The sequence below is a fragment of the Corvus cornix genome, chromosome 8 (genome assembly GCF_000738735.6).
Source record: "Corvus cornix cornix isolate S_Up_H32 chromosome 8, ASM73873v5, whole genome shotgun sequence".
NCBI classification, from domain to species: domain Eukaryota; kingdom Metazoa; phylum Chordata; class Aves; order Passeriformes; family Corvidae; genus Corvus; species Corvus cornix.
In genome coordinates, this window is record NC_046338.1 from 1137475 (window position 1) to 1152047 (window position 14573).

Here is a 14573-nt window from a genome sequence, read left to right on the forward strand (position 1 = left end):
AGCCATTCCCCCTTGTCCTGTCCTTCCAGACCCTCATCCAAAGTCCCTCTCCATCCCTCCTGGAGCCCCTTTAATTATGGGAAGGGGCTCTTAAGGTCTCCCTGGAGCCTTCTCTTCTCCAGCCTGAACAACTCCAGCTGTAGGGTTTTCCTTCCTGTCCCTGCTTGCCAGCCCTGGAGTTGTCACAGCTGTGCTGTGACCTTTGTGTGTTGGCCATCACCCCACTGCAGTGTTGATTTGGGCATCATCCTCCATCGGCTGCCGTATTTCAGGGTGCTGCTGCCCGCTGCTTGGAGCCTGCTCTCCCCATGTTGTCTTGCTGTCTATGATCCAGGGTAAATAAATTTTAAAAAAAAATTTTGGTCTTTCCTCCCAGGGAACAAGTGACAGGACAACAGGAAACAGCCTCAGGTTGTGCCGGGGAGGTTTAGAGTGGATATTTGGGAAAATTTTTTCATGGAAGCAGTTGTCCAGTCCTGGCACAGCTGCCCAGGGCAGGGGTGAGTCCCCATCCCTGGAGAGATTTAAGAGCCGTGTGGATGTGGCACTTGGGGACACGGGTCAGTGGTGGCCTTGGCAGTGCTGGGGGAATGATTGGACTCGGTGGTCTGAGAGGGCTTTTCCAACCTAAATGCCATAATTCTTTGACTCACACTTAGGGAGTAGTGGAAATTTTGATGAAAACAGATGAAATTCAGTATCAAGAGCCTGAAGCCCCCTTGCAGGAGCAACTGCCCTGATAAAACAGCACCTGAGAGAGGGTCTGGGTGGGAGCGGCTTTAGGCAGAGCCCTAAAAAGAGTCCCCGTTCCCGCTGCAGCCTGTGCTGGCTCCAGCCAGGCCACAGGCAGGGCGGCTCTTTGGGACCTAATGAGTGTCAAAAGAGCGAATAAATGAGATTTCAGTGCCTGTAGAGCCGCCAACCCCTCCCACACGCTCCTTTCCCGGGCGCGTCCTGCCCTGGCAGGGCTCTGCTGCCACCTGCTGCCACCAGAACCCGGCTCCCGGCTGGACTGAACGCGAACCAGCGATCCCTCGCCAATAAGATGTGGATTTGGAAATGCTGATGTGTAGAAGCTCCCATTGCCTGCAAGGTGCTGCCCCTGGAGCTTTGTGTGTTCGTGTCGCCGCGCAGGGACACAGTGAGAACAGGCAGGAATGGGAAAAGCCACCTGTGACTGTCAGCACTGGCTGGGGAGAGGGAGGTGCTGGACTTCGTTTCTTGTCCTCTTTAAACCCGCTCCCGGCAGCCCCCAAACAATTCGTATGCTGTGGGACACTGAAACACATCCCCTCTCCCACCACAAATCCCGTAGCCCAAGGCCGTTTTCTGGGATTTTGTTAGGATGCCGGTGAATGGCTGTGTAGCTGGGGACAGAATGGCAGGAGATGGAGCTGCGGGAGACAAGCACTGGTTCTGGTTACAATGACTGCCACCTGCTCTCGACGACGGGACAGCGTCAGTGCACTTTGATTGGGGTAAAATAAGCAATAAGCAGCAACAGATTTATTTTTGGAAGGTTTTGATCTGTGGTGGGCACATGGACATGTCACGGGTCTGCTTCCCACTTAGCACCTGACACCACGCTGTGCAAGAGCTCTTAGAGTTCTTCCCTTGTCAGAGCCTATTATAGGAAATCAATCCCAGCTTTGGGCTTTAGAGCTGGAGGTTTAAATAAAACACCTCTTAGAAAGAACCACTGGAAGGCTTGGAAAATATCTGAAAATGGGATAACTGCCTTTGAGCAAAAGCGGCTAGCACAGAGAGCGAATTAGCTGCACATTCCTAGCCAGCATTTCATTGTGGCTAATAAATACCTCATAAACACCAGAAACGATGGTTTAGAAATACCCCATAAACACTAGAAATGACGGTTTGTAAATCTGCTCTGAAAATCCCCATCAATGATGGGATTCAAAGTGAATGGCTTGCTACAGGCAAATCATCCTGCCTGGAGAGACAGGAACCATAAAAGCAGATGTAAGATGAGCAGGAATTTTTTCCAGCAAAGGGAAGGTGAGGGGTGACCCCTGACCCCGTGTTGACCCCACTAATGTTGATTAGTGGACTTCCAGAATTCTGCTTTATTCCCCTATTTTCATTATTATCAATATGAATTCAGACAGGAACTTTCAAAGCATCTCACTAGAAATGGGCACCTTACTGGCTTTAGAGAGGCTGTTTCTTTTTAAGGTCTCGGGTTTAGTTCCCTTTGCATGGGGATGGATTTGGTTCAAGTTCTATCCCAGGTATTTTGGCCTCATGTCAAGATTGAAATTCCTCTGTGTTTTTTGTGTTAGACAAAACAAACAAACAAACAAACAACAACAGCAACAAAATCCACAGCAGCATGAAATAGATCTAAAGAGATACTTTTTGTTGGTCTGGGATAGGAGCATTGTAAGGCTGATAGAAGTGGATTTAAAATAGGAGAATACCAGAGTCAGGAATGCAACAAGGATCAGAAAAATAAGAAATGATAACCCGGAAAACCACAAATGGTTTGGGAAGAACGAGCTTGGGGAAGGACTGGAAAGCGTTTCCTCCACAAGTGCTGATTTCAGCACAATTACTAATTGCTTTTATGAGTTTCTTCCTCATCTTGGGAGTTCTGACAGATGTCCCTGTGGTCTGTAAATCCTGCATCATTCCCTGTGCCTACTATCAGTGGTTCATCGTCCTTCTCAAGCTTTGTTAACCTCCCCCAGGTCTGAGAGCAGAGAAACACGTCCAGCCCTAACCTTAACAATTCTACCAACAATTCATTTGGTTCTTTTAACACATGGGCATCACTTAGAGCTTGTTGGCTGCTGTTTCACAGATTCAGTATCACTTCTTGTTGATTAGGCTTGAAAGCATACAAAGATCAAACATCAAAGAAACCTTTCTTACGGAAATTTTACATATTCCACATTTTGCAACGTGACCAGGCTGTAGATGACCCACAAAAAGAAACACTTCATAAATTGCATTAATTTCCAACCGATCCCCTGAGGGGCCGACAGCCATTTTGGGCGTGAGGGCGGGCGGTGCCTGGGCGGGAACGCGCGGGCGGGAAGGGGCGGGAAGGGGCCGTGAGGGCAGAGCCGAGCCCGGGGCGGGAACCCATGGGCGGGAAGGGGCCGTGAGGGCAGAGCCGAGCCCGGGACGGGAACCCATGGGCGGGAAGGGGCCGTGAGGGCAGAGCCGAGCCCACGGTGGAGGCCGGGACGGAGCGGGGCGAGGAGGAGCCACCCCGGAGGGGGAAGAGCGGGGACACACGGCCGCATGCTCCTGTCAGGCACCAGGTGGTGCGAGCTCCGGTGTCACCGCGTGAGGGCGTGTGGAGGGACGGCGTTGGGGGAAATTCCTAATAAACGAGGAGAAATACTTGTGATTGTGACACACAGCTACTCTATTTCATCCGCCGGTGTGAGGGAGAAAAACCAAAGAGTAGAATCACAGAATATCTGGAGTTGGAAGGGATTACATGGATAAAGTCCTGGGTGGACCTTGCTGGCCATGGCCCCAGGGCTCGGTGGCTTCCCCGGGGAGGGCTGAGAAGCTGCTCAGGGCATCCCTGCTCCGCTTAATGGCGGGGGGGGGTGGTGTGGTGAGGGGGGGTGAAAACCTGACCCGGATTTGAAGTTTTTAAATTAATTAAGCCCTAAATTAAGCTGGGAGATGCGCAGGGTGGAAGAGAGACGGCAGAGCCCGGCAGTGCCTGGGGGTCTGCGGCGCGGGGCGGTGAGGGAGGGCGAGACTCGCCTTTGTGCGCGGAGTGAGGGATGGAGCAGCAGAACTCGGCTGCAGCGGCTTTAATTCAGGCGGCTGTGTTGATTATTTATTTGTTTTCACGGGGAGGTTGAGGGGAAGGCTGGATTTACGGCGGCACGGAGCCTCCCCTCCCGCGGCGCTCCCGGCCGAGGGTGGTACCGCTTCCCGGGGGCTGGAACACGCCTTCCCGGGGGCTGGAGCGCGGCTTTCCCGGGGCTGAAGCACGGCTTCCCTAGAGCTGGAATACCTCTTCCCTGCGGCTCTGCCAGGCGATTTCAGCCCCGTTCCGCTGCTCGGTGGAGCTGATGGCTGCAGGTGAATTCTTATTCTCTTCTCGTAGCGCGAAACGTGCACGGGATGCATGGCTGGGGTAGGGGAGGACAGTGATTTATTTCAAGGGAAAAGGATGGGAGTGATTTATTAAATGCTGATTTCAATAACGCACCTTTCCCCCTCCGTCTCCACAGCCCACCTCTGCATAGGGGTGTGTAAACTTGCTGGAACTCGGGTTTTTTGGGTGAAAACCTCCCCTCGCGTCGCGGCGCAGCGAACATGCCTGAGCAGAGCAATGATTACAGGGTGGTGGTGTTCGGAGCAGCGGGGGTCGGCAAAAGCTCCCTAGTCCTGCGCTTTGTAAGGGGCACTTTCAGGGAAACCTATATCCCCACCATCGAGGATACGTACCGGCAGGTGATCAGCTGTGACAAGAGCATCTGCACCCTGCAGATCACGGACACCACGGGCAGCCATCAGTTCCCTGCCATGCAGCGGCTGTCCATATCCAAAGGGCATGCCTTCATCTTGGTGTACTCCGTCACCAGCAGGCAATCCATGGAAGATCTTCACCCCATCTTCGATGAGATTTGTCAGATTAAAGGCGACATCCAGAAAATCCCGATAATGTTGGTGGGGAACAAAAGCGACGACACGCAGAGGGAGCTGGATGCCAGCGAGGGGCAAGCGCTGGCCAGCAAGTGGAAATGTGCCTTCATGGAGACGTCAGCCAAAATGAACTACAACGTGCAGGAGCTCTTCCAGGAGCTCTTGAATCTGGAGCAGAGGAGAACTATCAGTCTCCAGGTGGATGGAAAGAAATCCAAACAGCAGAAAAAGAAAGATAAACTGCAAGGCAAATGCTCTGTTATGTGATTACCTTTGGCTGGACTCACTGCACGGCACAGCCAGAGCGTGGACTCCCACAGAAAATACATTTCTGCTGGAGATTTGGGAGGAATCCACGCCTTGCAGGGTTGTTGCTTTGCTCTAAAATCCCCACTGGGTAATTGTATGTGTTGTTTTTAAGGAGGATGGCTTCTGCATGTTTATTTTTTTAAACCAATAAATGTTCCATGTTAGCAATTACCTATGACTAGAAGTTTTTAATGTAAGAAGTTTTCCAGAGGAAAAAAATGTCTGTCAGAACAAACCTCTCTATTCCTGTGTGTATGTGCCAGTTTTTAAATATCTCCAGCCTGTTAACTCAGAGAAAATCATCTATAATGTGTAGAGTGAAATTGTTTTCAGGAATCTATTGACCAGAGCAAATCCCTGACAAAGTGAGGCACTTGCACTAAAAATGACCATATGTGTGGCTCTGGGTGCCTAAATTTTTGATTGACAGACTGGCTTGCCCACCAAAGCTGCAGTTTTTGCATGGCAGAAGTGAAGATTTCCTGTGTGCTGTGCACGTCCTGAGACTTGTGCAGTTCTGGGGGTGACTACAGCTGTATCTGCATAAAATCAGTCTGTCTTTCCTCCTTTGCTCCAACTCCCTCTGTTCACTCAGGCAGGAGATTCCATGTGCTCTCACTCCCAATCCAGGAGCGATCCTTGGTGTCCTTGAGCAGGAGCTGCCTCCTGATGAAGGTAACCAGGAGGTTGTAAGTGCCCATTGATAGAAGCTGGTTATCTTTTCCTTGCCCAACCATCACCCTGGTTTTGCTGTCTGAAGCTCCTTTTCCCAGCCTTCCTGGAATTCTACTAGATACTCGTTTTCCCCCCGCCATCCAAGTTACCCAGGTTTTAGTTGAGACCTGGGACGACTCAGTTCAGGTAACACTGCCCTGGGGAAGGAGCATCTACACAAAGCAACCCCCCCTCTGATGAGAACTTTTAGCAGATGCTTCCCATGAATGAAAGGACTGGAGGTTTTTAAAAGCTGTGTGGAGGTGACATTTGGGGATGTGGGTCAGTGATGGCCTTGACAGTGCTGGGGAACAGTTGAACTCTTAGAGGGCTTTTCCAAGCTAAATAATTCCATGATTCTGTCTCCTGTTTTGGTGTGTCTTAGCCCAAGCAGAAGACTGTAAGACCTCAGTGTTGCACTGTGGGTTTGATTTTTACACAGCAACATGGTCTTGACACATGAGACACGGGAGGAGAGGAATTGCTGCTTTTTATAGCACTTTTCCAGTGAAGTGATTTCATTGTTGAAGGTGAACACGATGTGGAACAGGAGGTGAGGGAGGCTTTCAGGCTCTTACTGTGAAAGTATTTGTGTCAAGTATGACCTGAGGGGAGCCTGCAAGAAATATGGGGGCCTGGAGAGCCAGGACAAAGGGGAATGGCTTCCACTGCCAGAGGGCAGGGCTGGATGGGATCTTGGGAAGGAATTGTTCCCTGGGAGGGTGGGCAGGCCCTGGCACAGGGTGCCCAGAGCAGCTGGGGCTGCCCCTGGATCCCTGGCAGTGTCCCAGGCCAGGTTGGATACTGGGGCTTGGAGCAGCCTGGGACAGTGGAAGGTGTCCCAGCTTGTGGCAGGGGTGGCACTGGGTGGGTTTTAAGTTCCCTCCCAACCCAAACCAGGCTGGGTTTCAATGGAAGGTGCTAAAGAACGGCCTTTTCTCCCAAATGTTTTTGTTCATGTTGCAGACTAATACACAAAGCCATGAAGTTTGTATCCACGTGAATGTATGACATTTTATCAACTCTTGGCACCTGGTGCTCCCTTGTCTCCCGTGCTGTCCTTGAGCTGCTGTTCCAGTCTCCTTAGGCTGTCCCTACACACACATGGGATCTGTTGGCTCTCTGTGTGCCAGGGGAGTTTGCCCCAGTTTCAGCTGGAGCCCTCACACCATTTGCTTCATCAGAAAGATATATTCCTTATGATTTCAGAAACCCAGCTTCTGCAGGAGAGTTTGGAACTGTCCAAAACATTACGCTCAGTTGCCAAAATCAGCACAGAGGCTCTGCTCCTGATTTTCCTTATTGGAGAAGGGACCCCCAAGCTCCCAGTACTCAACCTGCAGTGCTGGCTGGTGTCATCCCCTGTGTGTGACCTCTCCTAGGGCAGTCAGGGGGCTGTGGAAGCAGCCCTGATAGCTTTGCTTGGACATAAGTCTTCCTTTCTCCTCTCTTTGTGCATGGATTTTCTCTCTCTGTTCTCTCATGTCCAAGCAGTTACACAAAGCTTCTCGTGGGTTGTTTGGTTATTATTACAAAAACTATTTCGGTTCCATTGCAGCCTTTGAAACCCCTCGAAGACATTTTCTGTCTAAGCCTTTTTAAAATGTCAGGAGACCTAATAATGTCTCTACAACTCCCACTGCCTTCATGGAGATGCCTGTGCAAAGGATCTGCAATTACTCACACAGCCAGGATGTTCTGGAATGTGTCATTATCGATGCTGTGTGTTCCCTGTGCGGGGTGTGGAGGTCTCCGAGGGCTGGGATCTGTCAGAGCAACAATCCATAGGAACAAAACAGGCTCAGACATTCCTGCACCCAGGAGGATTCCTGAGGGAGCTGGGAAAGGGGCTCAGCCTGGAGCAAAGGAGGCTCAGGGGGGACCTTGTGGCTCTGCACAAGTCCCTGACAGGAGGGGGCAGCCGGGGGGATCGGGCTCTGCTCGAAGGGAACAGGGACAGGAGGAGAGGGAACGGCCTCAGGCTGGGCCAGAGGAGGGGCAGGGTGGATATTGAGGAAAATTTCTTCATGGAGAAGGTTGTCCAGCCCTGGTGCAGGCTCTCCAGGGCAGGAGTGGAATCCCCATCCATGCAGGGATTTCAAAGCCATGTAGTTGTGGCACCTGGGGACATGGGTCAGTGGTGGCCTTGGCAGTGCTGGGGGAATGATTCAGCTGGATCATCTTAGTGGACTTTTCCAACCTAAACAATTCCATGGTTCAAAGCTTCCTTTGGTTGCCAGGAGACCAGGACTGTGTGGCAATGGAGAGTCTGGGGTGCTCCTGGGGGTGTCCCAGCTTAGAAACCCAAACCAGATGGGGAACAAGTGACAGCTGCTGTGTCTGCCTTTCATGCTCTGTAAATAATCTATGTCTTGGGCGTGCAGCTCAACTGTACTGAAAATTAAAACTGTGTTAATAAATAAATTATATAATTGGCTGCTTCCATATAAGCTGAACTAACCTGGTTTGTGTGTGTACAATCTATCATTCTTACAGGAAGGGAAATTAATTTCATTGGAGTGGATGCTGTGTTTTGTAGTGAGGGTATATGTTGGAAGGAAATGCCTTTTTTGAGTAAGTGCAGTTTAAAAAAGTAACAGACCTGCAGTTTTCCAGTCAATCATTTGATGAAGGACATTCAGGTGAAACCATCCATCACGTTCTGCTGTCTGATGGAGCTGGCCTGGCCTTACCTGCTGTTTCCAGCAGTGCTTTTCCAGGAGCTGGTAACAATATGATTTTTATGGAGCTATTAATGAATCCTGTAAACCCTCCAGCTTGGAGACATGCCCTGACACACTGTCCATGTCTGGAGAGCAGGATGGGAGCTCACTAATAATACTCAAATTGGTTGTTTTATTCCCTTTTTCGTTTCATTCAACCCCAGAACTTGCCAGTTTTCTGGAAGGTTCTTCATGAGGTCAGATGTGGTGAGGCAAGGTCATGGAAGATGCTGACACAACTTGTTGAGTTGCTTTTAATGCCTCCATAATGTCTTTTCGGGATCACGAGTTGAACACAGTTGTCTCTGAAAATTCCCTTTGGGATACACTGAAGGAATCCCAAGACCTGCTGGTTCCCAGGTGGCTGGCGAAGGCTGAGACTGTGGGGGCAGCGAGTGACTTCAAACTGAATCACAGAATCATGGAATCATTCAGGTTGGAAAAGCCCTCTAAGATCATGAAGTCCAACTTGGCCCAACCCCCACCTGGCCATCCAGCCCAGAACACTGAGTGCCACATGTAGCCCTTCCTTGGATGGGGACTCCACCACCTCCCTGGGCAGCCCATTGCAATGTCCAGCCTGACCACCCTTTCCACGAAGAAATTCTTTTCCTCTCTGCAATGCTGAATTTCAAGCATTTCTCAATTAATACTCAATATTTCCATACAACACTCACTGACAAGGGACCACTTGAGGCAGTTCCCTTCCCGAGTCCGACCAACAAAATCAGTGTCAAGAGAAAACACTGGGGAGGAGAATCACGAACAGCTCTTCTTGCAAGTGAAAAATATGAGCAGTAGCTGGAGTGTCCACCCACACATGTATTTTAAAAACAAGCAGACAGAATATTGCTGTATTCCAGTTCCTCTTCCCAGAGCAAGGCAGGCTCATGATTAATGGAACAAACAGCGCAGAATAATAAGCAATATTGCTTTATATGCAGGGTCTGTAGCCACGAGGTACCCGGTGCACTCCAGAAGAGTAAAAGCTTGTCTTAATCATCGCCTGCCTCCTCTGCAGTGTCTGTGGCGTAAATTAGGGACATCAAAAGCTTTGGGAACTAATGAAAATGCTAAAGAGGCTCCAAACCAACAGCAGCGTAGCAGCCTCCTGCTTAACGGCATTGCTTCGTGCCAGGCTAGACCTGCCGCTCCTAATTGTTTCCTTTTTTCCCACTTCGGGGGAAAATGATGATATATAAAATCCTATTAGACTGGAATACATTTAATAATGCAAAAAGGATGGAGGAGCAGAGGAAGGAGGGGAACCCAGCATTGCTGGGTTGGGTTGGGTTTGTTCACAGTCCCATGGTGGTGGAGCTGAACCTCGCTGGCACAGCTGGGCACTGGAACAGGGTCTGACTTGGGCTGCTGCCTCCATCCCATTTGGTGCTCTTTGTCCTCTTCACACTTCCAGCAAGTCTGAAAATTAGAGGGGAAAGGAATGATTGTGTTTTCCTGGCTTAGCACAGAACCAGAGTCTTCCAACTCAACCATCCCAACTGTTCCTCCTGTTGCCCTCCGCCCTATCCAGGTGGGAAGGGGGGTGTGGGGTCCCACCACAGCCCATCACTTCTTGGCAGCCTGTGCTGAGAACTTGCTCCAAGCCCTGAGCAGAGGGCAAACGCAGCTGATCTGCTGTGATAGGGGCTTTTCACAAGGGGGATTTGATTTAAACTGCAGGGCAGTTTGAAGGGAAGGTTTAGATGGAATATTGGGAAAAAATTTTTTCCCTGTGCGGGTGGTGAGGCCCTGGCACAGGGTGCCCAGAGCAGCTGTGGCTGCCCTATCCCTGGAAGTGTCCAAGGCCAGGTTGGATGGGGCTTGGAGCAGCCTGGGATAGTGGAAAGTGTCCCTGCTTGTGACTCCTCCAGCTAAAGGGACACCGTTTTCCTACACCTGGATATAGGTGCCCACAGGTACCTCCTCCAAAGCAGGCAGAGCACTGCTCTGAAGCCTCTGACACGGAGAGCAGCAGGGAGCTTTCCTTTCATATCTCAGTGATGCATTTGTGCCTTTCAGACTAAAAATATCTAAGGATGGAGAGATGAAAACTTGTCTCTCCTACGTTATGGTTTTCCTTTGTTCCCACAACTTGTCTTCCAACCCCTGCATCCCATTATCTGCCTCAGGCTGCCCGTGGGTGAAGGATGAGCAGCTCACACCCAGGCAGTGAAAATCCCTCCTTGGAGGGAAAAATCCATCCATCACATGGAGTCCTTGGATCAAGACCAAGGTCTCATCTGGGATGGGAGTGATGAAAAGGCTTCTTCTGCCAGTGCTGGCTGCCCACATCCTGCTGCCCACATCCTCCTGACTGCTTGGAGCGTCCCTGGAGCAGGGATGGAGCAGATCCCAGCCTGCACTCACATTCAGCCCTGTACAGGTCCATATGGACCTGCTGGGATTGATAAGGAAGTGAGGGAATAACTGAATATACTCCTTGTGCCCCTGAGGAAGAGCACAACTGAGTTGCAGCACACAGGTCTGACCCTGGGCAGTCCTGATGTGCCATTTCAACAACATAAAGCCCAAAAATAGGGAAGAAAATTAATAAATAAGGGAATGTTCATGCTCAGATTGTTTCAGCCATTTCTGCTGTCAGATGCTTTACCAGCTGTCCAAGCTGGAACTAGGGGAGAGCGGCTGGTTTTGTGATTATCCGGAAAGATGAGCCAATGAAATATGGCTCAAAAATGGGAAATATTTCTATGAACTGTAAGAAATTACTCATTCCCACAGGCGTAATTCCAGGCATTGATTCATTTGGTTAATTTTTAGTGGAAAAATAAGTCTTTACACCCAAGAAAGAGGATGCTGAAGCGTGGTTGGTGTTTGTCATGTGGAACACAAGGAAATTTGGTGCTTAATAATTGTTGTTGCATTAATTATTGCTCAAAACAGCCTTAGCAAGGCTCTTCCCGGGGGTGTCCAGCATGGACACCCAAAACAGGATTGTTTATCACACGTGCTCCTTTTGGACAGCTTTTCCAGGGAAGGCTGGGTCCAGCAGCCCAGGGATGGGCATTTAAGTGAGACACTCCTTTGTGGAAGAAATACATGATAAAGAGTAAGGGAAAATAAGCATTGGTGGGGTTCAGATCATATTCCTGGGGGCTGGCTCCCTCCTGACAAGGGTGGGAAAAGCCAAGGAAGCCTGGGCTCCCATTCCTTCTCCGATGATCCTGCAGGGAGGGAATGTTGATGTAGCAGGGATGGAGATGAGAGAGCAGGAACTGCTCCTGGCCAGGCCCACGGTGACAGGCACAGGCTGTGGCCCTGCAGAGAGGAGCAATGAGGGATGGCTGTTCTGGAAATCACATTGTGCTGTCTCCTGCACCTCCGGTTCTCCCACGCGGAATTTGATTACTCTTCTGCTCCAGAGGAAGCCTTCCTTGGCTGCTGGCTGTGCACAGCTGTCTGCTTTGTTTATCAAGTCCCTTTCTGTGACTGTCACTCTGGACTCCATGCCCAGGGATAGTCCCAGGATTGCTGGGAGCACCTCTTTCCTAAAAGACAGGACAACGACCTCCACCCCACACCAGCACATAACTGGGAATGAGCCCCTGCCTGATCCCAGTGAATTTCAGGATCATTTTCCTGTGCATTTCTGGTTAAGTACAAGCTCAGTGAAGCCACCAAGCCAAAATTCCCATTCTGCAAAGGTCCTGGGAAAACCAAGTCAAAATTGTTCTGCACAGATCCTGGGGGAAAATCACTACATTTTGAGGGGGAACATGGTATAATTTTGACTATTTTGTCCAAGAATTGGACTTTTCTGCTCTGCCTGCTCCTGCCTGGCTCCTGTCAGGATCACTGGGGCTGGAGTGATGTGGCTCATTTTCTCCAGCGTCAGAGATTTCCATGATCCATCTGGGAAAGCCCCCCGAGCTCATTCAGTGAATCCCCCACCTCCCTGGAAAGGGATACAGAGCATCCAAGGTGGGAAGGAGAAGCAGTGTCAAACAGGCAGAAGAAATCTGGCTTTGCTTTCTCCGGCCAAAGTGCACCCTGAGAGCAGAGCTGCTGCAAAACCTCCCAGGCTGTGCATTGCAGGCAGCCCTTGGCTGAACTCTGAACCTCGTTATGCAGGAAATAAAGAGAGCTCACAGAGATAAATAGTGCTGGGGGACAGGATTCCACCCTGGATACTGCTCCGAGTCCTGCTCCGAGTCCCTCCCAGTGCCTCACCTCCAGACTGGTTTGAGTTGGAAGGGATCTCAAAGCCGATCCAATGCCCCCCCTGCCATGGGCAGGGACACCTCCCACTGTCCCAGGCTGCTCCCAGCCCCAATGTCCAGCCTGGCCTTGGGCACTGCCAGGGATCCAGGGGCAGCCCCAGCTGCTCTGGGCACCCTGTGCCAGGGCCTCATAGGGAAGAATTCCTTCCCAATATCTAAGAGTGAGTGCCCTGATCTAGGCTACTACTACACACTAATAATAATACCAGTACTAATAATTAACATTTACATATATATTTGTGCTTGTAGGAGAAAGGGAAACCTGTGCTTGTATCACTGGGATCTGCAGAATTCAGTCCTGCCTTCAGAAATAGGTGAGGCATCCACTGGGTGAATGTCTGGGGTGGAACAAAAGGAAGGGAAAACAAGAGCTCTCCTCCTGATGAGTCTTTACCCAGCCCCTGCTGAAAAGGAAAATAAATGTTTAATAGAGAAAACACAAAGTTCAAACCAGTGTGCCCTCCCGGTGTGTCCACTGCATGTCCCAGTGCTCCCAGTATGCTCAGCACAAGCCCCAGTGCACCCAGTGTGTCCAGTTCATGCCCCACTGTGCCCTCCCGGTGTGTCCATTGCATGTCCCAGTGCTCCCAGTATGCTCAGCACAAGCCCCAGTGCACCCAGTGTGTCCAGTTCATGCCCCACTGTGCCCTCCCGGTGTGTCCAGCGTGTGCCCCGCGGCAAACGCTGGGGTGGGACGGGAGCCGCAGCAAAGCTCCTGGGAATCCCAGACAAGCTCCAGGGAACCCCGACGAGCTCCTGCTTGGGTCGGCTCTCTCGGGAGTGCTGCACTGTGAGGCCACAGGTAGTTAATTAACGCTGGTTAATTAAGCTCCCGGTCAGGGCTGAATGGTGGGAAGCTGCTACTTTAGCCCACGAGAGGGCAATGCTTCCCGCCTGGCTGGTGGCCACACTTGGGAAAACTGGATTTCTGTATTTTTAATTCAGAATCGAATGAGGAATTCCTTGCCTTTGAACAGTTTTCCAAAAGGTTTTGTTTGGGTTTTTTTCATTGGGGCATAATGCAAGGCAACATCCGCCTGTGCTCCCAGCTGGAATAGCAATAAAGAGGAGCCGAGCAGACTGATGATCCCATCTCCTCTCCCATAAAAGCTGCCTGCGGAGACAGCCTGGAGCCGGGAGAGCCTGGCTGTGCCAGGGACAGGACAACAGGACAACAACCTGCCCGTGCTGGCATTGGGCAAAACCGTGGAAAAGAGCAAGGAGAGGTTTTCCTCAGGTGAGGTGCTCCCAGAGCAGGGATGCTCCATGGGGACACACTCGGGGCACAGGTGTTGTTGGTAATGAGCACAGCTTTCATTTCCCAGTTTTCATGGAATTTCATAGAATTCTAGACCGGTTTGAGTTGGGAGGGACCTTAAAGCCCATCCCATTCCAAGCCTTTCCCTAGGCAGGGACACCTTCCACTATCCCAGGCTGCTCCAAGCCCCGTGCAACCTTGTCTCGGGCACTTCCAGGCACGGGGCAGCCACAGTTTCCCTGGACAATCTGCGCCAGGGGCCTCCCCACCCTCATTTTCCAACCCTTCTCCCTCCTGCGGGAACCCGCATTTCAATTTTAATCCACACCCTCCCCTGCCTCTGGAGACAAATGAATTCCCAAGCGATCCCAGGATCAAAGCCCCACAAGCACAGGCACGCCAGGCTCGTTCGGGCAGCAGACAAGCCTTCGCAAATACCAGATCCGCCCCTCCCTGGCGACTGCCAAACTCCGAAAATTCCCAGGACAGCCACGCTCCATCCCGCCGCATCCTCTACCCGCCATCCCAACCCCTCGGGGCCACGCTTTTCTCACTCAAACACCAGGGGCACGCCTCAACCCACCCCTCCGCCACAGGACGAACCGGGTTTGGCTGTGGAATTACGCATGGATTTGGGATACAAGACGCGCCAACTTGGCCACGCCCACAACCCTTCTGGCCCCGCCCATC

The 14573-nt window shown here is 51.1% G+C and overlaps 1 protein-coding gene and 1 long non-coding RNA gene across 2 annotated transcripts; one reads left to right on the forward strand and one right to left on the reverse strand.

Moving 5' to 3' along the window:
- The first annotated feature begins 3761 nt into the window (after window positions 1-3761).
- On the forward strand, window positions 3762-5336 carry DIRAS3 (DIRAS family GTPase 3). Its single transcript, XM_010408711.3, has 2 exons — window positions 3762-4071; window positions 4224-5336. The coding sequence occupies exon 2, from the start codon at window positions 4309-4311 to the stop codon at window positions 4903-4905; it is 597 nt and encodes a 198-aa protein (XP_010407013.1). The 5' UTR covers window positions 3762-4071; window positions 4224-4308; the 3' UTR covers window positions 4906-5336.
- Window positions 5337-9244: 3908 nt separating this feature from the next.
- LOC109145904 lies at window positions 9245-14548 on the reverse strand. The gene is made up of 3 exons (XR_002047585.3): window positions 14487-14548; window positions 12888-13029; window positions 9245-9806 (listed from the first exon to the last, which is right to left on the reverse strand). It is a non-coding gene; the product is annotated as an uncharacterized LOC109145904 (long non-coding RNA).
- Between the last annotated feature and the right edge of the window lie 25 nt (window positions 14549-14573).

Excerpts from the sequence above, each read along its gene's own strand:
- DIRAS3 (XM_010408711.3), top strand. The coding sequence starts at position 4,309 with ATGCCTGAGCAGAGCAATGATTACAGGGTGGTGGTGTTCGGAGCAGCG.